At 45.2% G+C, this 27,973-nt stretch overlaps 1 protein-coding gene across 1 annotated transcript in view; it reads left to right on the top strand.

The window, feature by feature from the left end:
- CTNNBL1 (catenin beta like 1) overlaps window positions 1-27,973 on the top strand; it is a 170,092-nt gene that overhangs the window by 141,810 nt on the left and 309 nt on the right. The window contains exons 14-15 of the mRNA XM_032605835.1: window positions 16,287-16,424; window positions 16,654-16,726. Of these exons, the coding sequence (XP_032461726.1) occupies window positions 16,287-16,424; window positions 16,654-16,726 (211 nt within the window). The remainder of the gene's footprint in view (window positions 1-16,286; window positions 16,425-16,653; window positions 16,727-27,973) is intronic.

Below are 27,973 nucleotides of genomic sequence, written 5' to 3'. Positions count from 1 at the left end.
CTGTAACTAGGAAAGAGTTTCACGTCTTGGGCAGTTGCCCAATGCTTTCACGTTATATTCAGTGTCCATGCGACTTCAGGGCCACAGTGTATCTGAACATACCCTTGGGCTTCCTGGTTAACCTTTTAAAGGTCATGTAATTCTTCAGACTCTTCTAGTGAGCAGCAGTTCTCTGTGATCTATAAATACCCAGGGTGCTTGTCTCAGCAGCTTTCACCTGACTCCCCAAGCAACAAAAAGCCCAGAAAATGCCAAGGTCCCTGTTGTTGGGAAGATATCCTGACTTCTCATGGGTTCCTTCTGGCTTCTGTTGGTTAAATGTACAGAAATGCCAGGCTTCTGAGTGTCAGAAGTAAGGCATAATTATATAGATACTGGCAGGGATTTTAAAAGAAGGAGGAGAGCCTTGAAGAGAGGTTTTCCTTTTTTTAGTTCCTAGGAAAATTATTCTCAGCACGTTTATTCAATAAAGTGTTCTCGCCACATACTTTGCACCATAATGACTTACAAATTGTATGCTAATTTTGCCACAGTTAAATCATCCCAGGCTTTATCCTGGAAAGAGAAAGAGGGACTCCTTGTAATGAAACAGTATCCACAGGCCTGTGATGTCTGAAACAGACTTTGACTATTTCCTTAGCATTTGAAACTCATTTAAGGATTTGTACAAAGGGGGTAAAGCGCAGGAATGAATGAGTGGGATTGATGATCGTAAAGCACTGGTAGGTGTGTAGACAGTGGAAGTGTGAGACTGCTGTCAAGTCTTCTGCTGACTGCTGGAAACTCCTGGGCAAGCCTAAGAAAAGGGAGTCCTGCTGAGAGTCCCTCTCAGCTGTTCTTGAAACAGTGGTTCCCAAACTTCTCAGTCTATAAACTTGGCAGAACACAGCTGACAGTCAGTAGAAGCCAGAGGTGGTGGGGCAGGGGATGCTATGGTGTTTTTCCCTGTCCTGCTTGCCTCTTTCCTAGATGCAGATTTAGCCATATGCCCCTTCACCCGCTCTCTCCTGCCTCCCTGCCCGCGCCCTTCCCGATCACAGTCATCCTTCCTACCATTGGAGGAGAAGCTCTGGCCCCCCACCTCTGACTCTTACCTTGCAGTGTAGCCTTGAGCACTCTGTTTTGCTTTTCTCATCCTCTCTGTCCTCTCTCAGTGGGGTCCACAGTCTCCCAACTTCACAGAAGCCCTGGTTCTCTCAAGGCTGGCTTATATGTTGTGAAAATTCAGATGAATAGTCTAGTAGTCTAGTTTGTTTATTTTTAGTGAATTTGGAAATGGATGGCCTACCTGTGACGGAGGCATCATGGTACCATAGAAGGAACATGAACCCAGGGGTCATACAGCCAAAGGTTAAATCCCAGCTCTGCCACACACAAATTCTGTCCTTTGGGGAAATGCCTTGCCCTGTGTGTGTATGTGTATTAGTTTTCATGATAGTTTTATTAGAGGGTCATTTTGAAGATTAATGAGATTGTTTGTAAAAACCTGGCACATGCTCATGTGTTAAGGCTGGCCTAACACCTAGTTTTCCCTTTGTGGGCAAACTCTGGCCTGATATCCTTGGATTCTTATTAGAACTGCTATCAGTTAGCTGTATATTCTCAAAAAAAAAAAAATCCCTTTTACTAATCCTCCAGCCTCTGTTTCCCCTGCTGAAAGTGACGTGCAGTCCTAGGATCTTCTCTAACAGTCTGCCCTATTTCAGAAGCTCTTGGAGGAAGATTCTGTTTTGCTGTTGCTTGTGCCTCCCCCAACTCCACATACCTATCTCTCCCTTTGCTTTGGAAGAAAAAAGGAAATTGGCCTTTTCTCAATGGTGGGGCAATTCCTGCCCATGACTACAGACAGTAACTGTGACCCCTGCTGGGTTTCTGAGTCATGTCCTCTCTCATTAAGAAAAGAGGGATTCCTATTGGCTTCATAGCAGATTCTTTTATGGCTGTCTCCTTCCATCAGCGAGGGGCAGCTCGCTGCCTGTCAGGGGCAGATTAGGAGTAGCATCCACACGCTCATTTGGAGGCTTGCGACTTGCCTGCAGAGAGAGATAGAGGCACCTGGAAAGGTAGTGATTTGGTAGTGCTCCGGAAGACAGATGAACATTTAAAGTGAGGATGTGGCTGGAGGAGGGTTAGAACACACACACACACAGCCCTGCAGAAATGGCACCTTGATGCCACACGTACCACCTCCTTGTATGTCTTTGGAGACGAAGCTGTTTATTTTAGCAGCCCCCAAACAGGCTTATGCTGCTGTGAATTGCAATCTGTTCTATTTAATGAGCTATTCACTGAATTACCATCTAAGTTTTTTATTCTAGCCCTCTCTTATGGAATGAACAAAATAAAACCTTTCAGAGTGGCTTTTTTTTTTTTTTTGATTTAACTCTCCCAAGTTGCATGTGGAATTTGCTGGTCTAGCTATAGATTCCCACCCCCCTCTTTTTTTTTTTTAAAGTTTCTTCAATTTATAAGGAAAAGACAGGCAAAGGAGCCAGACGACCTTACATTTAATGCTGCTGGTTTGCAGTAGTTCACAGATATGGCATAAAGAACTCATATGCTCATATGCTAATACCAGAAAAGGTCTATAAAACAAAGACTTTTTCCTTCTTTGAACTATGGAAGTGCTCATAGGCTTGGAGCCAGACTTGTGTGGGTTTTTATCCTGTCTCCAGCACTTAGCTCTGAGCTTTGTGACCTTTGGAGAGTTCTCCAACTCTTCTAAGCCTCAGTTTCTCATTTGAAAGTGAAAATCGTAACGATTCTTACCTCTTGGGGTTTAAGGAAAAATGAGAAATCCGTGAAAGTGCTTATTAGCACAGTGCCTGGCAGACAGTAAGGACTCAGGAAATTGTGCTGTTATTATTCAATTTTTGCTGCCCATCCCTTGTCAGACTGAAGGGACTAACAGAAAAAGGTTTTGGAGTAGGAAATCATGTTCCAGTCAAGTCTCTAACTGAAACTCAGTGACAGTCATTTGACATCTATCTCAATTTTTCCATCTGTAAGATCTGAAAATGGTGTTTGCTGTACATACCCAACACCAGGCATATACAACAAGTGAGGTTAATGCAGATCCGCAGCTTTGAAAAGTAAAAAATCCTGTATGTGGAGTTGTCATTGCTTCACAGAGAAAACGGTCACCTTCACTCTTCTCAAATGTGAGAGTTGAATGAATTAATTTGTGGAAGACATCCTTTAAATCTTAACTCTCCTGTCATATTTCAAATACAATTCAATGTATATATAGATTTTCACTTTGAAATTTTGTAAAGTACGGCATCTTTACAATACTTAAGGAGGTTACTGATTTTTTGGAATTTCTCTTTAATCTCTATTAATCATATTCCCATTTTTTTTTACATCTTTATTGGAGTATAATTGCTTTACAATGGTGTGTTAGTTTCTGCTTTATAACAAAGTGAATCAGTTATACATATACATATGTTCCCATATCTCTTCCCTCTTGCATCTCCCTTCCTCCCACCCTCCCTATCCACCCCTCTAGGTGGTCACAAAGCACCGAGCTGATCTCCCTGTGCTATGCGGCTTCTTCCCGCTAGCTATCTATTTTACGTTTGGTAGTGTATATATGTCCATGCCACTCTCTCACTTTGTCACAGCTTACCCTTCCCCCTCCCCATATCCTCAAGTCCATTCTCTAGTAGCTTTGTGTCTTTATTCCTGTCTTACTCCTAGGTTCTTCATGACATTTTTTTTCTTAAATTCTGTATATATGTGTTAGCATACGGTATTTGTCTTTCTCTTTCTGACTCACTTCACTCTGTATGACAGAGTCTAGGTCCATCCACCTCATTACAAATAGCTCAATTTCATTTATTTTTATGGCTGAGTAATATTCCATTGTATGTATGTGCCACATCTTCTTTATCCATTCATCCGATGATGGACACTTAGGTTGTTTCCATCTCCAGGCTATTGTAAATAGAGCTGCAATGAACATTTTGGTACATGACTCTTTTTGAATTATGGTTTTCTCAGGGTATATGCCCAGTAGTGGGATTGCTGGGTCATATGGTAGTTCTATTTGTCGTTTTTTAAGGAACCTCCATACTGTTCTCCATAGTGGCTGTACCAATTCACATTCCCACCAGCAGTGCAAGAGTGTTCCCTTTTCTGCACACCCTCTCCAGCATTTATTGTTGCTAGATTTTTTGCTGATGGCCACTCTGACTGGTGTGAGATGATATCTCATTGTAGTTTTGATTTGCATTTCTCTAATGATTAATGATGTTGAGCATTCTTCCGTGTGTTTGTTGGCAACCTGTATATCTTCTTTGGAGAAATGTCTGTTTAGCTCTTCTGCCCATTTTTGGATTGGGTTGTTTGTTTCTTTGTTATTGAGCTGCATGAGCTGCTTGTAAATTTTGGAGATTAATCCTTTGTCAGTTGCTTCATTTGCAAATATTTTCTCCCATTCTGAGGGTTGTCTTTTGGTCTTGTTTATGGTTTCCTTTGCTGTACAAAAGCTTTTAAGTTTCATTAGGTCCCATTTGTTTATTTTTGGTTTTATTTCCATTTCTCTAGGAGGTGGGTCAAAAAGGATCTTGCTGTGATTTATGTCATAGAGTGTTTTGCCTATGTTTTCCTCTAAGAGTTTGATAGTTTCTGGCCTTACATTTAGGTCTCTAATCCATTTTGAGCTTATTTTTATGTATGGTGTTAAGGAGTGATCTAATCTCATACTTTTATATGTACCTGTCCAGTTTTCCCAGCATCACCTATTGAAGAGGCTGTCCTTTCTCCACTGTACATTCCTGCCTCCTTCATCAAAGATAAGGTGACCAATATGTGCGTGGGTTTATCTCTGGCCTTTCTATCCTGTTCCATTGATCTATATTTCTGTTTTTGTGCCAGTACCATACTGTCTTGATTACTGTAGCTTTGTAGTATAGTCTGAAGTCAGGGAGCCTGATTCCTCCAGCTCCATTTTTCGTTCTCAAGATTGCTTTGGCTACTCGGGGTCTTTTGTGTTTCCATACAAATTGTGAAATTTTTTGTTCTAGTTCTGTGAAAAATGCCAGTGGTAGTTTGATAGGGATTGCATTGAATCTGTAGATTGCTTTTGGTAGTAGAGTCATTTTCACAATGTTGATTCTTCCAATCCAAGAACATGGTATATCTCTCCATCTATTTGTATCATCTTTAATTTCTTTCATCAGTGTCTTATAATTTTCTGCATAGAGGTCCTTTGTCTCCTTAGGTAGGTTTATTCCTAGATATTTTATTCTTTTTGTTGCAATGGTAAATGGGAGTGTTTTCTTGATTTCACTTTCAGATTTTTCATCATTAGTGTATAGGAATGCCAGAGATTTCTGTGCATTAATTTTGTATCCTGCTACTTTACCAAATTCATTGATTAGCTCTAATAGTTTTCTGGTAGCATCTTTAGGATTCTCTATGTATAGTATCATGTCATCTGCAAACAGTGACAGCTTTACTTCTTTTCCGATTTGGATTCCTTTTATTTCCTTTTCTTCTCTGATCGCTGTGGCTAAAACTTCCAAAACTGTGTTGAATAAGAGTGGTGAGAGTGGGCAACCTTGTCTTGTTCCTGATCTTAGTGGAAATGCTTTCAGTTTTTCACCATTGAGGATGATGTTGGCTGTGGGTTTGTCATATGTGGCCTTTATTATGTTGAGGAAAGTGCCCTCTATGCCTACTTTCTGGAGGGTTTTTATCATAAATGGGTGTTGAATTTTCTCGAAAGCTTTCTCTGCATCTATTGAGATGATCATATGGTTTTTCTCCTTCAATTTGTTAATATGGTGTATCATGTTGATTGATTTGCGTATATTGAAGAATCCTTGCATTCCTGGAATAAACCCCACTTGATCATGGTGTAGGATCCTTTTAATGTGCTGTTGGATTCTGTTTGCTAGTATTTTGTTGAGGATTTTTGCATCTATGTTCATCAGTGATCTATTTTTGCATCTATGTTCATCAGTGATATTGGCCTGTAGTTTTCCTTGTCTGGTTTTGGTATCAGAGTGATGGTGGCCTCGTAGAATGAGTTTGGGAGTGTTCCTCCCTCTGCTGTATTCGGAAGAGTTTGAGAAGGACAGGTGTTAGCTCTTCGCTAAATGTTTGATAGAATTCGCCTGTGAAGCCATTTGGTCCTGGCCTTTTGTTTGTTTGTTTCCTTGTCTGGTTTTGGTATCAGGGTGATGGTGGCCTCCTAGAATGAGTTTGGGAGTGTTCCTCCCTCTGCTGTGTTTTGGAAGAGTTTGAGAAGGACAGGTATTAGCTCTTCTCTAAATGTTTGATAGAATTCGCCTGTGAAGCCATTTGGTCCTGGCCTTTTGTTTGTTGGAAGATTTTTAATCACAGTTTCAATTTCAGTGGTTGTGATTCATCTGTTCATATTTTCTATTTCTTCCTGATTCAGTCTTGGCAGGTTGTGCATTTCTAAGAATTTGTCCATTTCTTCCAGGTTTTCCATTTTATTGGCATAGAGTTGCTTGTAGTAATCTCTCATGATCTTGTGTATTTCTGCAGTGTCAGTTGTTACTTCTCCTTTTTCATTTCTAATTCTATTGGTTTGAGTCTACTCCCTTTTTTTCTTGATGAGTCTGGCTAATGGTTTATCAATTTTGTTTATCTTCTCAAAGAACCAGCTTTTAGTTTTATTGATCTTTGCTATCGTTTCCTTCATTTCTTTTTCATTTATTTCTGATCTGATTTTTATGATTTCTTTCCTTCTCCTAACTTCGGGGTTTTTTTGTTCTTCTTTCTCTAATTGCTTTAGGTGCAAGGTTAGGTTGTTTATTCGAGATGTTTCCTGTTTCTTAAGGTAGGCTTGTATTGCTATCAACTTCCCTCTTAGAACTGCTTTTGCTGCATCCCATAGGTTTTGGGTCGTTGTGTCTCCATTGTCATTTGTTTCTAGGTATTTTTTGATTTCCTCTTTGATTTCTTTAGGGATCACTTTGTTATTAAGTAGTGTATTGTTTAGCTTCCACGTGTTTGTATTTTTTACAGATCTTTTCCCGTAATTGATATCTAGTCTCATAGCGTTGTGGTCGGAAAAGATACTTGATACAATTTCAGTTTTCTTAAATTTACCAAGGCTTGATTTGTCACCTAAGATATGATCTATCCTGGAGAATGTTCCATGAGCACTTGAGAAAAATGTGTATTCTGTTGTTTTGGGATGGAATGTCCTATAAATATCAATTAAGTCCATCTTGTTTAATGTATCATTTAAAGCTTGTGTTTCCTTATTTATTTTCATTTTGGATGATCTGTCCATTGGTGAAAGTGGGGTGTTAAAGTCCCCTACTATGAATGTGTTACTGTCGATTTCCCCTTTTATGACTGTCAGTATTTGCCTTATGTATTGAGGTGCTCCTATGTTGGGTGCATAAATATTTACAATTGTTATATCTTCTTCTTGGATCGATCCCTTGATCATTATGTAGTGTCCTTCTTTGTCTCTTCTAATAGTCTTTATTTTAAAGTCTATTTTGTCTGATATGAGAATTGCTACTCCAGCTTTCTTTTGGTTTCCATTTGCATGGAATATCTTTTTCCATCCCCTCACTTTCAGTCTGTATGTGTCTCTAGGTCTGAAGTGGATCTCTTGTAGACAGCATATATATGGGTCTTGTTTTTGTATCCATTCAGCCAGTCTGTGTCTTTTGGTGGGAGCATTTAATCCATTTACATTTAAGGTAATTATCGATATGGATGTTCCTATTCCCATTTTCTTAATTGTTTTGGGTTTGTTATTGTAGGTCTTTTGCTTCTCTTGTGTTTCTTGCCTAGAGAAGATCCTTTAGCATTTGTTGTAAAGCTGGTTTGATGGTGCTGAACTCTCTCAGCTTTTGCTTGTCTGTAAAGGTTTTAATTTCTCCATCAAATCTGAATGAGATCCTTGCTGGGTAGAGTAATCTTGGTTGTAGGTTTTTCTCCTTCATCACTTTAAATATGTCCTGCCAGTCTCTTCTGGCTTGCAGAGTTTCTGCTGAAAGATCAGGTGTTAACCTTATGGGGATTCCCTTGTGTGTTATTTGTTGTTTTTCCCTTGCTGCTTTTAATATGTTTTCTTTGTATTTAATTTTTGACAGTTTGATTAATATGTGTCTTGGCGTGTTTCTCCTTGGATTTATCCTGTATGGGACTCTCTGTGCTTCCTGGACTTGATTAACTATTTCCTTTCCCATATTAGGGAAGTTTTCAACTATAATCTCTTCAAATATTTTCTCAGTCCCTTTCTTTTTCTCTTCTTCTTCTGGAACCCCTATAATTTGAATGTTGGTGTGTTTAATGTTGTCCCAGAGATCTCTGAGACTGTCCTCAGTTCTTTTCATTCTTTTTTCTTTATTCTGCTCTGCAGTAGTTATTTCCACTATTTTATCTTCCAGGTCACTTCTCCGTTCTTCTGCCTCAGTTATTCTGCTATTGATCCCATCTAGAGTATTTTTAATTTCACTTATTGTGTTGTTCATCGTTGCTTGTTTCATCTTTAGTTCTTCTAGGTCCTTGTTAAATGTTTCTTGTATTTTCTCCATTCTATTTCAAAGATTTTGGATCATCTTTACTATCATTATTCTGAATTCTTTTTCAGGTACACTGCCTATTTCCTCTTCATTTGTTAGGTCTGGTGGGTTTTTATCTTGCTCCTTCATCTGCTGTGTGTTTTTCTGTCTTCTCATTTTGCTTATCTTACTGTGTCTGGGGTCTCCTTTTTGCAGGCTGCAGGTTGGTAGTTCCCATTGTTTTTGGTGTCTGTCCTCAGTGGCTAAGGTTGGTTCAGTGGGGTGTGTAGGCTTCCTGGTGGAGGGGACTAGTGCCTGTGTTCTGGTGGATGAGGCTGGATCTTGTCTTTCTGGTGGGCAGGTCCACGTCTGGTGGTGTGTTTTGGGGTGTCTGTGGACTTATGATTTCAGGCAGCCTCTCTGATAATGGGTGGGTTTGTGTTCCTGTCTTGCTAGTTGTTTGGCGTAGGGTGTCCAGCGCTGTAGCTTGCTTGTCGTTGAGTGAAGCTGGGTGTTGGTGTTGAGATGGAGAGCTCTGGGAGATATTCGCCGTTTGATATTACGTGGAGCTGGCAGGTCTCTTGTGGACCAGTGTCCTGAAGTTGGCCCTCCCACCTCAGAGGCACAGCACTGACTCCTGGCTGCAGCACCAAGAGCCTTTCATCCACACGGCTCAGAATAAAAGGGAGAAAAAATAGAAAGAAAGAAAGAAAGAGGATAAAATAAAGTAAGGTAAAATAAAATAAAGTTATTAAAATAAAAAATAATTATTAAGAAAAAAATTTTTGTTTAAAGTAAAAAAAAAAAGACAGAACCCTAGGACAAATGGTGAAAGCAAAGCTATACAGACAAAATCTCACACAGAAGCATACACAATACACACTCACAAAAAGAGGAAAAGGGGAAAAAATAATATATCTTGCTCCCAAAATCCACCTCCTCCATTTGGGATGATTCCTTGTCTATTCAGGTATTCCACAGATGCAGGGTACATCAAGTTGATTGTGGAGCTTTAATCCGCTGCTTCTGAGGCTGCTGGGAGAAATTTCCCTTTCTCTTCTTGGTTCGCACAGCTCCCGGGGTTCAGCTTTGGATTTGGCCCCACCTCTGCGTGTAGGTCGCTGGAGGGCATCTGTTCTTCGCTCAGACAGGACGGGGTTAAAGGAGCAGCTGATTCCGGGGCTCTGGCTCACTCAGGCGCAGGAGAGGGAGGGGTATGGAGTGCGGGGCGAGCCTGTGGCGGCAGAGGCCGGCGTGACGTTGCAGCAGCCTGAGGCGCGCCGTGCATTCTCTCGGGGGAGTTGTCCCTGGATCCCGGGACCTTGGCAGTGGCGGGTGGCACAGGCTCCCCGGAAGCGGGGTGTGGATAGTGACCTGTGCTCGCACACAGGCATCTTGGTGGCGGCAACAGCAGCCTTAGCATCTCCTGCCCGTCTCCGGGGTCCGTGCTGATAACCGCGGCTCGAGCCCGTCTCTGGAGCTCCTTTAAGCGGCGCTCATAATCCCCTCTCCTCGCGCACCAGGAAACAGAGAGGGAAGAAAAAGTCTCCTGCCTCTTCGGCAGGTCCAGACTTTTTCCCGGACTCCCTCCCCGCTAGCCGTGGTGCACTAACCCCTTCAGGCTGTGTTCACGCCGCAAGTCCTCTCCCTGCGCTCTGACCCCGACCTACCGAAGCCCGAGCCTCAGCTCCCAGCCCCGCCTGCCCGGGCTGGTGAGTGCCGGTCGGCACCGATCCTCTGTGCGGGAATCTCTCCACTTTGCCCTCTGCACCCCTGTGGCTGCACTCTCCTCCGCAGCGCCGAAGTTTCTCCCCTCTGCCACCCGCAGTCTCCGCCCGCGAAGGGGCTGTCTAGTGTGTGGAAACCTTTCCTCCTTCACAGCTCCCTCCCACTGGTGCAGGACCCGTCCCTATCCTTTTGTCTCTGTTTATTCTATTTTCTTTTGCCCTACCCAGGTACGTGGGGGGGGTTCTTGCCTTTTGGGAGGTCTGAGGTCCTCTGCCCGCGTTCAGTAGGTGTTCTGTAGGAGTTGTTCCACGTGTAGATGTATTTCTGATGTATCTGTGGGGTGGAAGGTGATCTCCACGTCTTACTCTTCTGCCATCTTCCCAATCCTCTCCCATATTCCCATTTTAAGAGCACTTGATTTGCCTGCCCAAATTGTTTTAAAATAGCCTGTCTAATATAATAGCAGATCCAGGGGTTGTCTCTTTCTTATAGGGAAGTTTAATTTATTGATGAGAGGACGAGCTAATTGTCAGTACTAAACATGTCCCGTTGAGGTGACAGTTTGTGTCTTCTACTTGAGGCATGTCTCCCAGTGGCTCTTCTGACTGTCTAGGAGCACTGTCAGTCAACAGCTCCCGTCTGTCCATTTACCCATATGCAGGCAGAAACTCACTGCATCTGGTTATGAAGGTGCTTCAGTCCTAGATTTGCCACAGGTTATCAAAGCTAAAAGGAACCTTCAAGAAGACCTGATCAGGGAAGACAGAGGTCAGCCCCCCTACACTCTCCAACCTGTGATTGGTGTAAATAGTGCTGACTGATTGCAGTGTTCTTCCTCTACTAAGCTCCAACTTGGCTGCACAACGCTTTTCCGATATGGTAATCTACAGCCATGACAGGCACTCATGGCACTCAGGAACCCTATTTCCCTTCCCTGACCCAGCTTAGGCTTCTAATTTCCAAGCAAAGAAGCCAAGGCCAAGAAAAGTTAAATGACTTGCCTACAGACACTAGTAAGTTAGTATTAGAGTCGGGATCTGTTCCCATTTGCTTAGTTCTTTAAGATGTCTAGGTCTTCCTCACGCACAGAAATCCAAAGAACCATATCAAGTCCTTATCTCAAGATCAAATTTTTATCTAGTGTCTTAGAAACGGAGAAAAAGAGCCAAAAATGCATTAATCCATTTATAAGAAGTTGACTCTGTTCACACATTGTGAGACGGGTGGATAATAAAGGTGACGTACCATCCTGCTTCTTTCTGAAACAGACCAGAACTTGAGAAGCCTAAAAGAACTGTACGCAAACTTCCTTATTTTCCATCAGAATAATACATAATCACCCTGCTTTCTTAAATTTCCCTTTCAACATGGAGTAAACATTTGTGCTCAGCTTCCGTGAATCCACTCAGCAGTAAATATTCCATGCCTCAGAGTTGTAACAGGCTAGATTAGGGGCTATCCTGACAGCAGTCACCTTCTCTGTGTGCTGGTTTCTGTGATGCTTCTAAATCTGTCAGGGCACAAACTTTGTCTTAGAAGCCAGTCTGTGTTTCATCTTTGTGCCTGTTCAGTGCGGTGATGGTGACGCCTCTCTTGGAGATGAACTGTAGTCATATCTCAGATCTACACTGGAAAATTTCACTTTCAAATCGTGTGGCCTTGTGTCTAAAAGTAGAATGTCGAATTGCACGTTGTTAGTCTTGAAGTTCTGAGGAAAGAGGAAAAAATAGGATTTGTCAGTGTTCTCTTGGGTCCAATCCTTTCCACGTGACAGTATTTAGAGAAATTGGAAGGTACATTATGTCTGGTTAAAAGAAGATCAGATTGTGGGGAAGAGTATGAAAAAGAAAAAATCACCGGGGGCACTTCTGATGTAATTGGAGAAATTTAATTTTGCTAAACTCTATTTCTTAAGCCTTTCTGTTATTTAGTATCTTCCTTTGTTCTCCAAACAGCTCTAAAACGTATACCTACACAACCATGGTAGTAGGAAAAGAGCACATTCTTGGATTTGAATCCCAGTTCTCCTACCCACTAGCCTTAGGCAGGTTGCTCTGCCTGAGTCAGTTTCCTCATCTGAAATGGGGGTAACAATCCCCACCGCGTAATATTTGTGAGAAGTAAAGGAATCAGTATAGGTAAAGCACTTGGCACTATAATAAGCCCCCAGTAAACATTAGCTGCTCCTCCAAGGTGGGCAGATGGTGGTAGCAATGGCTATTATTCAGACTGCGTCACACAACGCCTGGTATGTAGTAATCAATCAAAAACTATGATCTGCCGGTAGCTAGGATCTAATAAGCAAAGAAGCACTCCCTTCTTTCTCTTCTTTCTGTCTCTTAATGACAGTGATATTCCGCTCTTGTTCTCTTCCACCCTAGCTGAGTTGACCCATGCTATTATTCCCTCTGTTTAGAATGTTCTTTCCAGCTTGTCAAATTCCTTCAGAATCCAGCTCAAATGTTACATTTCCCTTGAACTCTCCTGATTCCTCAAAACAAACTTAGTCTGTCCTTCCTCTGGAGTCCCGTGGCACTCAGTACAGTTTGAGAGGTCCTTCATAATAGCCATTACTACATTTTAAAAAGAAGTTTGTTCATATTTGTTAACCTCATTAGACTTTAATCTCCTTGATTATGTAGACTGTCTTATTCCTTGATTATGTAGACTGTCTTATTTATCTTTGCCGCCCCTGGTACATCATGTAATACCTGGCCCATAGTTAGGTGTTCAGGCAATCTTTACCAGGTAGATGAATGCATATGTCTCTCTCCAACTTCCCATGTTTGGAAACCTCTCAGGGTTTGGTCTCTGTCCTCTCCTGCTCCCCTCCCCTCCCCTCTTCTCTTCCCCATCTGATATACTTCTCACACAGGCTGATACTGTGGCCTCCGAGCTGTGCACTCTGCCTGCCTCTCAACACTTGAAGCCGGTGTGTCCATCACAGAGGTGTTGGCACATTCTCATTCACTTTCCTGCACAGTGTAGTCTGCAGCTCATCATATCTCACTTCTCTGGCCAGCATTCAAGCCTCCCACCAGCTAGCCCTCCAAGGCACTGTCCCTCCCCATTTCCTAATGTTTCCCCTCCTACCCCATCCGCAGAAGTCTTAGCACACACAGCTCATTAATCCAGCTGAACTTCTACCTGCATTTTTCCAATCCTGTTTCACAAATGCTTTTCAAGAGTCTGCTATGCAAAAAAGTACCATGCAAGGTGCTTTCTAGGGTACAAAGATGATTTAAAACTTTACAACCCTTGCTTTCAAGGAACCTACGCAGGAAAGAGGCACACATCTGAATAACTATTGCAGGACAAGGCATGGGAGGTGCCATAAAAGAGGTACAAATCCAAAACTTGGGGGGTTTGAGGATTGAAAAATCATAGCAAGTTAGAAAACACTGAGACTTTTTAAAGATCTCAGGAGAAGTTTTGTAAGGAGTATCACGTTTTAGACTTTAAATACATTATGATAGAGATTGGGGATTGGGAAGAGTACCAACATTACAAGCAAAAGTGAAGGGGCCAGAAAAGGGAGGGCAGGCCTGTTTGTGCTGTGTGTATGGGTCGGGGGCTAGTGAGCAGAAAGTATGAACTGCATAAGGCAGTTTGCATAAGGCTTCGGACCACAGGAAAGCCTTCATTCTTAGGGCGTTCGTCCTGCTATGTCTGACAGTCAGGATCCTTGAAACCTTATCTAAAAGTCACTTCTTCCCAATGCCCTAACATCTTAACCAGCCCTGATTAGCACCCACCACTTGTAATTACTTTAAATTTGTGGGCGCACTGTATCCCTTTACTTTTTGGTCATTTTCTGTGTTACTGTGACCTTCCCGGATAGACAGTCAGCTTCTTGGTGACTAAGACCAGGGCATCCCCTTACCTCCATTTTCATTCCTTTTCTGCCTTAACTCAATGCTTAGAAAGGTGTTCTTGCCACTAGGCACTTAGCAGGGTCCGGATCTGAACACTGTGCTTCGTGTTATTCATTTCCACCTCAGAGGTGAATTAGACAGGATTCCTGCCCCCGGGGAGTCCATATTCTAGTAACTGGTAATTATGAGCAACTTACTTAACCTCTGTGTGCCTTGGGTTCTAATTTGTACAGTGGGATTAATAATCCCTTCCCTGCTCTCTTTAAATTTGGTAATAAGGACCATATACATAATAACACTTTAAACTCTGCAGCATTATAGAAATGTGAAGTATTAACAGCAAATGCTTTTTGCATGAGTGACGGTCAAGAGTAATTTTCCTTCCTGGGCCCCCAGCTTCTGAACACTTAAGAGTTCTGGAGGAGGAAGTTATGATTATGAGCAAATGAGAAACTAAAGAGGCCCATCTACTTGTGAACTCCTTGGACGTCAGTCCAGTGCTCCATGACTACCTCATGAACGTTAGCACTATTACCAGCAAGGAATTTGCTACTAAACAAAGCTATGAATTAGTGGTGGTGATTTACTGGGCAGTACAAGGCCTGGCAAATCTAGAACCCTCTTTTGCCTCTCAGACAGAGGCCTTTGGGAGTGAGATGAAAAGTAGCCTTGTGTAGCTGCAGGCTGGCCCCCTGGGCAAATAAAGAAGCATGTTATCTGCATCTAAATAGTCTCTGAAGGATGCTGGTTGGAGATTGATGACCACAGTGGTAAGTCCTTCGAGTTTGGGAGAGTGGAAAGCAGGGTCCCAAGGGCTTCTGTCAGTGACAGGAGCCTGAGTTGTCAGAGGGAACCATGGCCATAAAACCACTGACGGAATTAAGAAATGCATTGTTGTCATCAAAAGCATGTATTCAAGCACCTGTCTTCTTAGACCAGTCGCTAGTCGTGTAGAATGAGTCCCTCATCCAGTTCTGACCCCTGAGAGCTGACAGCCTAAAACGGAGATGTCTTTTTCCTTTCATTCACTGCATGGATGTTTACTGAGCTGGGGATGTAAAGACAAAATTCAGTCCCCACTTTCACAGAGCTCACAGATCACCCTCATGAAATAAAGGGAGTTATAGAAACAGGGAGCTGATGATAACTGAAATCAGTGTGAATATGACGTGCCAGAAGAGGTCGTGTCATGGAGTGACCTGCAAGGGTGCTGTCAGGAATTTTGGAAAGGAGGAGTTTTTAGCTTTAAGTAATCAGGGAAGGCTCTGTAGGAGAGGTAGCTTAAAAATAGCATTGGCTTGAGAGATACCCCAGAATCCCTAGGAAGGAAGGCCCTAAAGTCCCTGAGTTGGGAAGAAGAGCCCTCTTGGCAAAGGTGGTGATAATCCACCGGATGAGGGACTTTGGAGGTGGAGGGGAATGAAAATACTCTACAATGATTGTGATGGTGGTTACACAACTCTGACTATACTAATTGTATGGTATGTCAATTGTATCTCAATAAAGCTGCTTTTGTTTTCTTTAAAGAATCTACTAGAGAGGAATAGATATGGGGACAGCAAGTCTGATAGGTCTGGGGTTACAAAAGTTTAGGAAAGAGACTCCCATCACTCATTAGGACTTTGGCCTTGAGGGAGTATTGAACTTGTGGAATGAAATGGAAAGATGGGCAGCATATTGCATCTAACAAAATGTAAGCCAAAAGGGACACACAGATTGGGTACCTGTGCCATCACCAGGATACCAAGACAGAATTGTAGAGAAAGCAGCTCTCTTCCCTAGGTTAACTTGATTTGGAAGGGAAGGAGAGTTAAGTATACCTGTAGAGAGGTTATTTATGGAGGCTGGAACGAAAGAGTAAAGAATGAGTAGAAGCAGATGAATAGATTTGTGTCCCCATCAGCTTATTTTTTCAGGTTGAATATGTTGATGAGATCATTTTGGCCCTGAGTAACTGTATAGGAAAAATGGACTTTAATCTTGACTCCCTGGACCAACAAGAGAACATAAGATACTTTAGAGTAATGGGAGAAGCAGGAGGCAAATCGAGGCAGAGTGGTTTTCTTTTGTTGTTGTAGTTGTAATTACTACTCTTCTGTGTATTATGGGTGGACTAGAAACCTATTCTTTCCTCCTTCACTCACTGTGTGGCTTGTATTCCCAAACGTTCATTCATTTCTAGGACATGGTCCGGCGTGGAGAAATCATAGACAATGACATTGAGGATGAGTTCTACCTCCGGCGCTTGGATGCAGGGCTTTTTGTTCTCCAGCACATCTGCTACATCATGGCAGAGATCTGCAATGCCAACGTGCCCCAGGTAGGAGGGGGCTGCCCCTGGATGGGCCCTTCCTTCCCTGACTCCTTGCTTGCCACCTGCTTAGGTAGAATGGAGTGAATCACACTCTCCTTGAATTCCTTCACTCTGTGTGGGCCCTCTCTTTTACGGATGGGGGTGAGGTGAATACTTTCAAAATGACGTATTCTGATGTCTACCAGGGCAAATGATGCTTTTTCTTTCTCTTTCCACTCTTCCCCTTCCTTATTAGATTCGCCAGAGGGTTCACCAAATCCTAAACATGCGTGGAAGCTCCATCAAAATTGTCAGGCACATCATCAAGGGTGAGTTGCACGGCTTGTGTCTGGGGCTCCAGGGAAATTAGACGATGCTTTCTGTCTCTGTCAATATCCCTGGAATTTGGTGCATGACATTCTCTGCACTGAAGGCTTAAGTGTGTTGTCCAGTTCAGTGTGTGTCCAGGTCATCTTGTCAGAATACCGAAGACTAACCTAGTTACTCTCTGCCTCTAACCCTCTAGTTCCAGAATTTTAAAAACACATAACAAACAAGGAGCACTAGGTGTTGGAAATTTAAAAACAAAACAGAGGGCTTCCCTGGTGGCGCAGTGGTTGAGCGTCCGCCTGCCAATGCAGGGGACACGGGTTCGTGTCCCGGTCTGGGAGGATCCCACATGCTGCGGAGCGACTGGGCCCGTGAGCCACGGCCGCTGAGCCTGCGCGTCCGGTGCCTGTGCTTTGCAACAGGAGAGGCCACAACAGTGAGAGGCCCGCATACGGCAAAGATAAATAAATAAAAAATAAATAAATAAACCCAATACATGTTAAAGGAAAACAAATTATAAAAACTAGAGAAATAATGGACATAAATAAATCCTAATGATGGTTCTTCAGAAACTTAATAATAAACTAGATAAAACTTTAAAAAAAAAAAAACAAAACAAAACAGAAAAACACCAAACAAATAAAAAAATCTAGTTCCAAGCTGCATGTAGTGGAAGGAAATTGCTTTCTTAGGGGAAAAAAACAAGGAACTAACAAGAACTACTTGGAATTAAGGCAGAAGGAAGTGAATCGGAGGCAGTGTGGTGTAGTAGAAAAAGCATGCCTGCTTTCCAGTGCTAGCTCTGCCTTCCGCCAGCTGTGTGAGCATGATCTAGAAGAAATTTTGCAAAGGTTCACAAGATACTTACATGATAGCATCCAGTGTAGTGCCTGGCACACAGAAAGTGCTTGGGCGAATTTCCTTCACCTACCCCAACGGGTCTCTCAAATGCTGTTGTATCTTTGGCTGGGCCTGACTCAGCTGGAGTGGCTCCCAAGGGGCCTCCAGTCGGTGAACATGCTCTCAGTCAGCTCAGTGGTGCAGTTCCACCCTCGAGCCACTTAGCACAGACTAACACACATGGCGGCTAGAAGCCTGTATTGGCTTCTACAGTACTGATAATGCCAGAGTTCAGAGAGAGAGTCGTGATGGACCTAACTGCAGGCACATCATCTCTCTCTCTCTGACCCTTGTCCTGCCCACTTCTAAGATGAGAGATTAGGCTAGATTTACTCAGAGGGTTTGCCTGTAAGTGGCTTATAACTCCTGTTACATGTGGGAGATGAAATGTGGAGATAAATGATACATATAATAAAGTGAAGAGAAGTTAAGAGCCATGGGCTCTGGGGTCTGGCTCCTGAAACAGAATCCTGGCTCTGCTGTTTACTGTGATACCTTGGGCAAGGTATCCAACTGCTCTGGGACCTCATAGATTAGGTAAAAGGATTAAATGAGATGATGTAGGGAAAATATCTCAAGTTAATAAGTTCTTGGCAAATGTTAGCTATTATGAGTATTATGAACTATTATGATGATGATTACCATTGGCAGCATTATAAGTGAGGCACGGCTAAAACCCCACGGGAAGCCTTGTGGGAATAGTAACATTGAGCTGGGTCTTAGACATTCCAAAACAAAGGAACAGTGTGAGTGAAAACATAGGACTGGAAATCTCATGATCAGCACAGCCCTCCCAGGAGGGTGGGGATGGTAAATCCGTCGTGCCCATTTTGTAGATGGAGCCTTCAAGGCATTGGAATTTATTGTCTTCTCCCTCAGAAAGAGGAAAGGGGGAACTTGTTCATGAGCCTGGCCTAGCATCTTCCACAGTGGCATCATGGGTGCTCCCTCTTTCTCAGTGTCACATTCACATGAGTTACTGCTCAGAGTGTCATGCCACCTCCTCCCTAATGTGCAGCTGTGGTGATTGGCAACCCCAGCCTTTAAATGACATTTACTTTCAACGCCCACATGTTCAATTAGAACTTTTTATTACTCTCAGCTCTACTCTCCTGCATTTAGGCTTCTCCCTGCACCTCCATTCCTGTGATCAAAACAGTGATCTGAGAAAGGAAAAGTGTTTTTAACAGGTGCTGACACGTAGTAGGTGGATGCTTTTCTTTCAGAGATCCTAACACATATACCTGAGGTTATTCAGGATTTTCAGTTGCTGTGAGCCAGCCTCTGTCTCCCTCAGATCCCAGTTTATTCCCCAAGTGCCTGTTAAAGCACTGGGTGCATACTGGGTGCTGAATAGACATTTGTTGATTGTCTGGGCAGGTGAGCAGGTGAGCAGCCTGCACAGATGCTGTGTTCATTCCCACCACTCTTGTTCCTCTCCCCTGTTGCTTTCTTTTCCCGCTCTGTCCAGACTCTCAGATCCCTCCTCCCAGACCCAGGTCCGGCCCTTCAGCTCTCTCGCCATCACCCTTCACAGCCAATCCATTAGTAAAGCTGCCACGTCTGCCTCCAGTCTCCATCCTGAATCAATCCACTTCTCTCCATGTGTTATTTCCCATCATAGCACCCAGTTTATTTCCTTCCTAGCCCTTATCACAGTCTGTTATTACTTTTATTTATGTCTTTGTTTCCTTGGTTTGTGTGTCTCATACATTAAAATGTAAGCTCCGTGACGTAGGGACATTGGCTCGTTCTCCGTGTCTCCTCAGCACCTAGAGCAATGCCAGGCACATAATGGACACCCGGTGAATATTTTAAACATTGTTGAATTAAACCCTACCCTTGCGTGAATTTAAACTGGCAAACGTTTACTGCGACTCCCCTCAGGGCTCGGCACAGTGCTAATACTGTGCTACTAAGGTGTCACACGGCACCTGCCCTCATGGAGCTTATAGTCTTCTGGGGAGCATAGATGTAGAAATGACCAACCATAATCAAGCTAAGTGAAATGCACACTCCAACAGCTACTCAGCTGGCATTGCTGGGTGCCAAGCTCTGTATCCAGTACTAGAGATACAAGGAAGAATAAATAAGCAAGATCCCTATTCTTGAGGGTTCATGGTCTAGCTGGGAGAGATACTCGAAACTAACTATGATGTGCCAGGTGCTGTGTTAAAGTTGTGAACAGTGTTAAGGGAGTGATAAGGGGGCAGTAATGGAGGCACAGGCCATACCAAGGAATCCCAGGGGAGGAGAGGCTGGTCCCAGGACTGGGAATGGTGTCCCAGAGGGAAAGGCACGTCCCAGGCAGAAGGAGCAAAGGTCCAACACAGGACATCAGTGGCCTTCATACGGACTCTGCCACATCAGTGGAGGCCAAGCAGGGGTGAGGGAGGCTGGAGCATTGGGTGGGGTTGGGAGTATTGCTGGGCAAGTCTCTCGAGTTCTGTTGGGTACACGGTGAGTTTGGGTTACGGGTAGCGCCTGCATCCCTTTGTTGGCCAGCAGAGAGTAGACATTCTCATTGGGGCGGGAGAGGTGCTTGTTTGGACAATTTGAAGTCAGTAGTATGGAGGTGATATTTAAAGCCAGGAAATTAGATGTCATTGCCCAGGTCAAAGAAGTCCTCACAGGACGCTGACCACTGAAAACAAACAAAAGAAAGTGTTCTCTCCAGATGGAAGGTTAAGGTTATAATAAAGGGCTCACGCTGGCCCCAGGAAGCCCATCTGCCTGCGGTGTTGGGCGGTGGAGCTGTGCCACAGGCTGCCTCTCAGCAGCCCCTGAAAGTGGTGCAGTGAGCAAGCTCCGAGCAGTGCTGAGGCTGAAAAGGGGTGAGGCTACCGCAGGGCTGGATAGGGGTGGCGTCTGGGCTCTGTTCAGGCCCACCTCTTAAAAGCCTTCACGCCCTCCCCCTCCTGCCTCCACCCTTCATTCCATCACAATGCACGACAAAACAAAGCCTCACAAAGAAAGCCAGCTCATCAGTCTGTCCTCTTTGATTTTAATTTTGTTTTTCAGTTTGAGTTGCTTCCTTTTTTTTTTTTTAACGTGCTAACTAGATGCAAGCTTCTTTCTTTGATTTTATGTCCTATATATGTCCTAAGTTTTGCCGGCAGGATGGCAGCTGACATATCCCTTGAGTTCCCAGGAAAACGCTGATGAGGCAAGCCCGGCAGGGGACCCTTCCCGTTATATTTCAGTCCCCTTTCTCACGATCTGCCTCCTTCCTTTTCTGTTGGGGGTGCCAAGAGAGCTGGGAAAAATTGATGGCTCATTGAAGTCCCTTGGTTTGCAGACTGCTTACTCAGTGCTCCCAAAGTCCAGCTTTCCCTGAACTGACAGCAGCTCTGGCCTAAGGCCTCTGGTGCCCGCCTAGGGGACGGTGGTCTCTGTGCCAGAGAAGGACCACGCGCTCTGAAAGGGCAGTGACAGTCGTCCTGGCTTTTACTTTCTGGTGCCTGGCCCACGCCTGGCGCAGAGAAGGGGCTCAGCTAATGCTTATTGAGGGTACTGCTGAGGTGGTGCTTCAGGCTTCTTTGTGCTGTTCCAGAAATCCGGGACCAGTAGGTAGAGTGGTCTTTCCTGAGCACGTCCTCTGTGCCAGGCTTTTAATGTATGTTCTCTGGTTCTCACGACGGTCCTAAAAGCAGGATTACAGTCTCCATTTTGCAGATAAGGTAACCAAGACTTGTGGTTAAGGTTAAGGGATGTTACCCAAGTCACTGTTAATGCTGGAAACTGGATCCAGACTCAGTCGGTCTTCCATCTGGCAGAAAGGAGAGCTCTAACTGTACCAATTGGCTGATACACTCCTACTGCATTTTAAGAAAGAAAATTCAGGGCATCCACCTTTACAGAGTACCCACTGGCATCACAGGGCACTAGGTGGGCTCCTTAGATGAGTGAGACACTTAGGAGGCCCTGTCCCCAGGGCAATTCAGTGCCATCACATGTGAAATAAATAAGCACAACACAAAGCAGATTGAAGTCAGTGCTAAGATGTGGAGCGAGACTCAAAGCACGGTTAATTCTGCTGCAGATTAAAAAGGAGCTTGAAGATCCAGAGAGGCTGCACAGAGGAGGAGGTGCTTGGGTTTTTTTTTTTTAATTGTGCTAAAATATGCATAGGAGTTACCATTTTAACCATTGCAGCTATCACCACCCCCTGTCCATAGAACTTATTTTCATCTTGCAAAACTGAAACTCTGTACCCATGAAACACTTACTCCCCATTCCGTCCTCCCCCAGCCCCTGGCAACCACCCTTGTATATTCCGTTCCCGGGAGGTTGATGACTGTAAGTAAGGAGATGGCTTCCTGAAGCCTGTGAAGGACCTCCGTATGCAGATGCAGAGGTACACTGAGTGGTTCTCTCCTTGGATATGGAGTAGGCACTGTGACCTGGGAATACTTCTTCGTATAAATACTTGTGCCAGGGGTTAGCATGGAAGCCTCTGGTGAGTCTCCTGGATGCTTTAGTCACTGGTGAAAATTGTTAGAAGATCAGGTGGTGCTGGGCTGTTTGGCAGAGGAAAGCTTGAGGATTACTGACTCAAAACTCTTGTCACTGGTGGCCAAAAGACTGAGCCAAAGACTTCAGAATGCTTTCAGAGATTGGCTCCCGGCCCTTTGATTTGCTTGTGTTCTTTATGGCTTGAAGTCTTCTCTCAGAAGCTCATAAACATGTATTTCCATATTGATTTCAGCTCTTGGTAAGCTGAGCTTTGCCTCTGTGATTTGAAAGCCGCAGAAGCTGATAGGGTTTCTCTTCCGGTGACACGTTGATGTGTGTGACTTGCACCAGGCCATGGCTGCTATGGCCTCTAGGGTTGGGAGGCAGGAAAGGACCCCGGAGGGGCTGTTTAACCTTAGGCAGCTACTTGCCCTCTCCCTAAGCCACAGTGTCTGTAAGATGAGCGTAATCTGCCTCAAAAGGTTGCTGTGGGAATTAGATGAGGTGCTGCAGGTAAAGTGCCTACATGTTGGCACGTAATAAGTGCCTGATAATGGTAGCTACCGTCACCGTTGTGATTCACATCCCAGCTCACGCAGGAATAAGCAGAGCTGAGAGGCACAGGCCAGCAAGAATTCTGGCTCTCTGTAACTTGGGGTAAGTTAGTAGATAACCGGTTTGAGCCTTCCTTTACTCCTCTGTAAGAAACAAACCGAAAGTGAATACTGCCCCAAGGAAGGCTGAGGTTGAGATGCAGTTGGGGGCCTGGGACAGAATACTTGCTCAGTAAATGCAGGTTCCTTCCTTCCCTTCCTTGGCCTAATCCTTTCACCGGTGCTGGCAGGAAAGCCCATGGACCAGCACCCAGGCCATACTCCTCAGGGCCTGGTGGGGGTGGAAGGGGTAGGTGGTGCTTTTTCAAGCAGCTGAAAGGTCTGTGGGAAAATGGTCTATAGGGATGTGACCCTGTTAGCGCTGTAAGCAAAGGGTAAGTTTCCTTCTCCTCCTCCTTTAAGTAGGTTTCATTTTAATCAGATCTCTGATGAAGCTTATGTCCCCAGTTGCAGCCCCAGCACAACATCCTCCTCCTAGAGAAGTGACATTAGTCCCTCCACACTCATCCTTGTCGTTAAGGACTCTCTGTTAGACCTCAAGGATTTTACTTTCCCAGTTTCTATTTTATGATTATTTCTATGTCTTCAAGGGTTTTCAGTGTAAAAATATTGGCGTTCCTCTTCTCCCCACTCACCCTTCCTCCTGCACTTTTTCAAGGGTGAGTGTTTAAGGCTTAAGGTCCAGGGATCTGAACCAGGCTTGTGAGCGCTGGTCCCAGTCTCCGTCCTCAAAGACAGTCCTTCCCCATCTGCCAGCCCGGGTGTCCCTCCCTCTTCCTCTTACCAAAAACAGAACAGCTTGTATTCCATGTCTGAATAGTAAACCTGCTGTCTAAAGTTTGCTTTAATATTTATGCGTTCAGCACTGCTGCCTGTTTTTGATCTCCATCAAAGCCTTTATTGTAAGAGCATTTGAAAATGCTGGGGAAGTCGAGAAGGGAATCTATGTGTACACCGTCTTTCTCACTCTCCAGCCCGACTCATGCTCTTCCTGTCTCCCCTCTCCCTCTCCCCTACCCTGAAGTTCTCCCTTCATCTGGCATCTCTCTTTTTCCTGCATTCTCTCCCTTTCTTACACACACACACACACACACACACACACACGCGCGCGCATGTGCGCACAGAGCAAAGAGGACTCTTTCCCAAGACCTCTGGGAGGAATCTGTTCAATATTTATAAACTGCTGCAGCAGCTTTAATAACCAGAGGTAGCTGGCGCCACCAAGGTTTGCTCCAAATAGGATTCTACTCTGGAAACAAAGAATGAGTTGGGGTAAGGGGTAGAGGGTGAGAGGTGAGGTACACAGTTGTTACCAGCTGCCACGGCCAGTGGGAGAGCACTCGGGGCTTGTCAGACCCGGTGGGCCTGGCCCTGTGGCTGGCTTGCTGCGGGACCCTGGCCGGTCACCTGTCCATCCAGTTGCAGTAGATTTCTGAGAGGCCTGCCAGCCCTGACACTCAGTGACCTGGCATGAGGGAGCATGGCCCCAGCAGCCCACTCCACATCTGTTCTGGCTGCTGAGGCCCCTTTACTCCAGGACATTCCCTCCAGAGCCTTACCTTTTTTTTTTTTTAAACATCTTTATTGGAGTATAATTGCTTTACAATGGTGTGTTAGTTTCTGCTTTATAACAAAGTGAATCATCTATACATATACATATATCCGCATATCTCCTCCCTCTTTCGTCTCCCTCTCACCCTCCCTATCCCACCCCTCTAGGTGGTCACAAAGCACTGAAGAGCCTTACCTTTTATGAGGATGTTGTAGCCAGGTGCCCGGCCACGGCTGGGCTGCTTTGGAGGTTTTTTCCCCAAAGGATGGGGAACAGGCAGGGTAAGATAACTGCCTAGGTAAGAGGATGCCACTTTGGGGACCGGCTCCCCAGCCACACCCCCATGGCTTTTGACGTGCCTTTTTCACTTCTGACACACGTTCTTGGTTTGAATATCAGTTCCTCTACCACGCTAGACTTGGGCAGGTTGCTTCAGTGCTCTAATATGCCTCAGTTTCCTCATCTCTAAACAGAGATGGTGCTCTTTGCCTTATAGGATTGCTGCAAAGATTATATGAGACAATATAGATAAATGCCTGGCACGTAAACAGTGTTCACCACATGTGAGGTCCCATTCCACTCTGTACAGGATAGCCCCTCTTCCAGATCCTACTAACTTCCTTCACCGCCCATCTCCAGAGAGCAGGTAATCTGACTGTTTCCTCCTTCCCCACATGTGGAGCAACAGAGGAGACTTGTCCATTGGGTGGGTGCTCTGTGTACAGCGGTGGCATGTGTTTTTCTAAGGCCTTTGGAGGGGTGATTCAGCAGGGGCTTGATACAGACTTTGGTCCTCTACTCTGTGCATCCCTAGAAAGAGATTAGGTCCCTCCAGGGAAGTTGGCTTTACTTGGAAAAAAATCACTGCCCCAGAGGATCAGACTGTTTCTCCACTTCCCTCTCTCCTGGGTCTGAGAATACATTAGGAGAACAAAGTGTTAGTTCAGTCCATTAAGACTCTTGCTTTCAGACCATGCCTCTGAGGGTATTAAATGCTATAATGGTCATTTCTCTCTCTCCTGGGGCAGAGACTAGATCATTCACATGTGAGTAAGAGATACCACTTACATACAGCCCCTAGCCTTCTCCCGCAGCCCAGTTTCTGTTCTCCCATCACCCCAGCCCTCCCTTTAAGGAGACTTAATAGAAGGGATCACAGCCATTTGCTGTTGGAGGTGATGGATGGGGCTAACAGAAGAGGATGATTTCCAGGGAGAGACACACAGCTGGCACATGTCTGAATCCCAAGTCCCGTTTTCCGGCACATGTCCAAAGTAATAAAGAGGATGGAGGAAAAATGAAGAAGTGGCAGGGGCAAGGTATTTCTCCATCATGGTGGGGGATGGGGGGTAGGGGAGGGTTTGCAGGCTTTCTTCCCTTTCCCCACTCTTTGTCTGATTTGGACGAGCAGATGTTTTATTTTGCAGAAGCCTCTTGCAAGAGAGTTTTCTATTGTTCCATTTCAGGCCACCCGAGGCAGGGAGCTGGGGGCAGACCCGCGGGCACTCATTCCTGAGCCTCTGCTTTGAGAGCTTATTCACAGCACCAGAGTGGTAGTTGGCTCTCAGCCAAGCTCTGCTGGGAATTTAGCTGAAAGTAAGGCGAAAGCCCCTACCTTCATGAAGCTGTCAGTCTAGAGGGAGAGAGGGGACAAGTAGAAGATGATCTAGAAGTCAGGCCTGCGGTGGAGACAGAGGCCTGAGGACAGGAACAGGAGTCAGAGGTGAGCGGGCGGGGCTTTGCGGAGAAGTTGTCCTTGAAGGATGTGTGGTGTTTCCCTGAGAGAGATGTTGCTGGCCTGAGCAAAGCAGGCTCAGGGAGGGAGCTAGCGTATCTTGAACATCTGTTATTATAGGTTCTTTACATGCATTTGCTGAGGGGGAGACCACGCAAGGCCACCTAGGATTGTGAGTCAGAGTCAGGATACAAACACAGCCCACAGTGTTGCACCATCTCCTGTCTGAGGGCGGGGGCAGGGCACGGTCAGCACACAGAGGATTTGGCTCTCCGTCCCCCGTCCCCGTCCACTGTGCTCTGGGAGCCACCACAGGAAACCCAGGGCGCCACTCACTACACAGGCCCTGCACTCTCATCCCTAAGCTCCACACATCATTTCTGTGCCATATCGCACCCTTTCCCGCCTCCTAAAACCAGCTGACCACATAATCTGGGGGGGCCAGGACACTTTTGAGAATAAAATGGAGGTGTGTTAAGTACTCTGTTGGGATAACAGGGGAAACGGGACCATATGTTTACCCACCTTAAAACTCTTCGACTATGTTCTGTCATCAACATCATGTCCTGTATTCCCATCCTCTTTAGGCGTATTTCCTTTATCTTCCTGCTCTAACTAAAACTGTCTCTACCGGGGATGGATCCTCTCAAGTGGTACCTACTTTCTCCCACATGCCTTTTACCACTGGAGACGGAGGAGGGGCCTTCCACGCTCCTCCTGGGCGTCTCTAGACCATTCTTTCTCCCTCCCTCTTTCCAAAAAACACCCATTTGTTTCAATCTCATGTCAGTGGACTGTACCCCAGCCCCCCTCCTTGGTGGTGCAGACACCTGTTCCCCTTATTCCCTGGAGGAATTCCAAGCTCCCTGTCACCCTCTCCACTACCCTGTCGTATTTCTTAGCAACTTCACTATCCACATCTTTCTCTCACGCCCCATTTCCAGTCTCTCAGTAAATCCTGCTGGATCCACCTTCAGAATGCATCTAAAATCTGAAGACTTCTCACCTCTACCATGACCTCCTTGGACCAAACCAATCAAATCACATCTCCTTCCTTCTGCCCTTGCCACCTTAAGGGTATCTTCCACACAGCAGCTAGAGTGAGCTGGCTAAAGTCAAATCATGTCATTCCTCTGCTTAAAACTCTCTTATAACTTCTCATCTCAGGGGAAAGTCCAGAGTCCTTACAGTGGCCCGACACGACCTGTGCCCCGCCCCTCCCCGGCTCTGAGCTCCTTGCTCACCGCAGAGGGTCCAGGCATACTCCCCTCTCAGCCCCTGCTCTGCTTGCCCCTCTGCCACTCGCTCCCAGATATTCCCCCACACACCTGCTTCAGGTCTTTAATCAAATCCCCCATCTCTGTGAGGCCTTCTGACAGCCACCGTATATATTTTATTTACCTTTCGGTTTGTCTCCCCCACTAGAAAGTAGACTCCGCAAGTGCAGAGATTTTCACCTGTCCTGTTTTGATCAGGACTTTATCCCCGTTGCCTCAGATAGTGGTTCTCAAATGTGAGCAGCATAAGCACCGCCTGGAGGGCTTGTTCACGCAGACTGCTGGGCCCCGTCCTCAGAGCTTCCTAATAAGTAGGTCTGAATTGGGCCCCCAACTCTACATTTCTTTTTTTTTGGCCGCGCCACGCAGCTTGTGAGATCTTAATTCCCCGACCAGGGATTGAACCCAGGCCCCGGCAGTGAAAGTGCCAAGTTCTCACCACTTCCCGCCGGGGAAGTCCCCAGCTCTGCGTTTCTAACAAGTTCCTGCGTGATGTCGCTGCTGTTGGTTGGGGTTCCCGCTCTGAGAACCACTGGGTCTGGGCAGCACCTGCCCGTAATAGCATCCACTGTGTGTGTTAAGTGAAGAAAGGCTGCAGCTAGGAGGGGAATGCGGGCAGGGACAGGGGAGTTGGGCCCTTTCCCCCGTGGGCCTTGAATGCAAGACCAAGGAGTTTGCACACAACTGCCACCGTGGCTGCCACTGGAGGCATT

This window comes from Phocoena sinus, chromosome 15 (genome assembly GCF_008692025.1).
Source record: "Phocoena sinus isolate mPhoSin1 chromosome 15, mPhoSin1.pri, whole genome shotgun sequence".
Lineage (NCBI taxonomy): Eukaryota > Metazoa > Chordata > Mammalia > Artiodactyla > Phocoenidae > Phocoena > Phocoena sinus.
The sequence above is the reverse complement of the archived record's forward strand: the minus strand, read 5'-3'. Positions and strand labels throughout refer to the sequence as shown.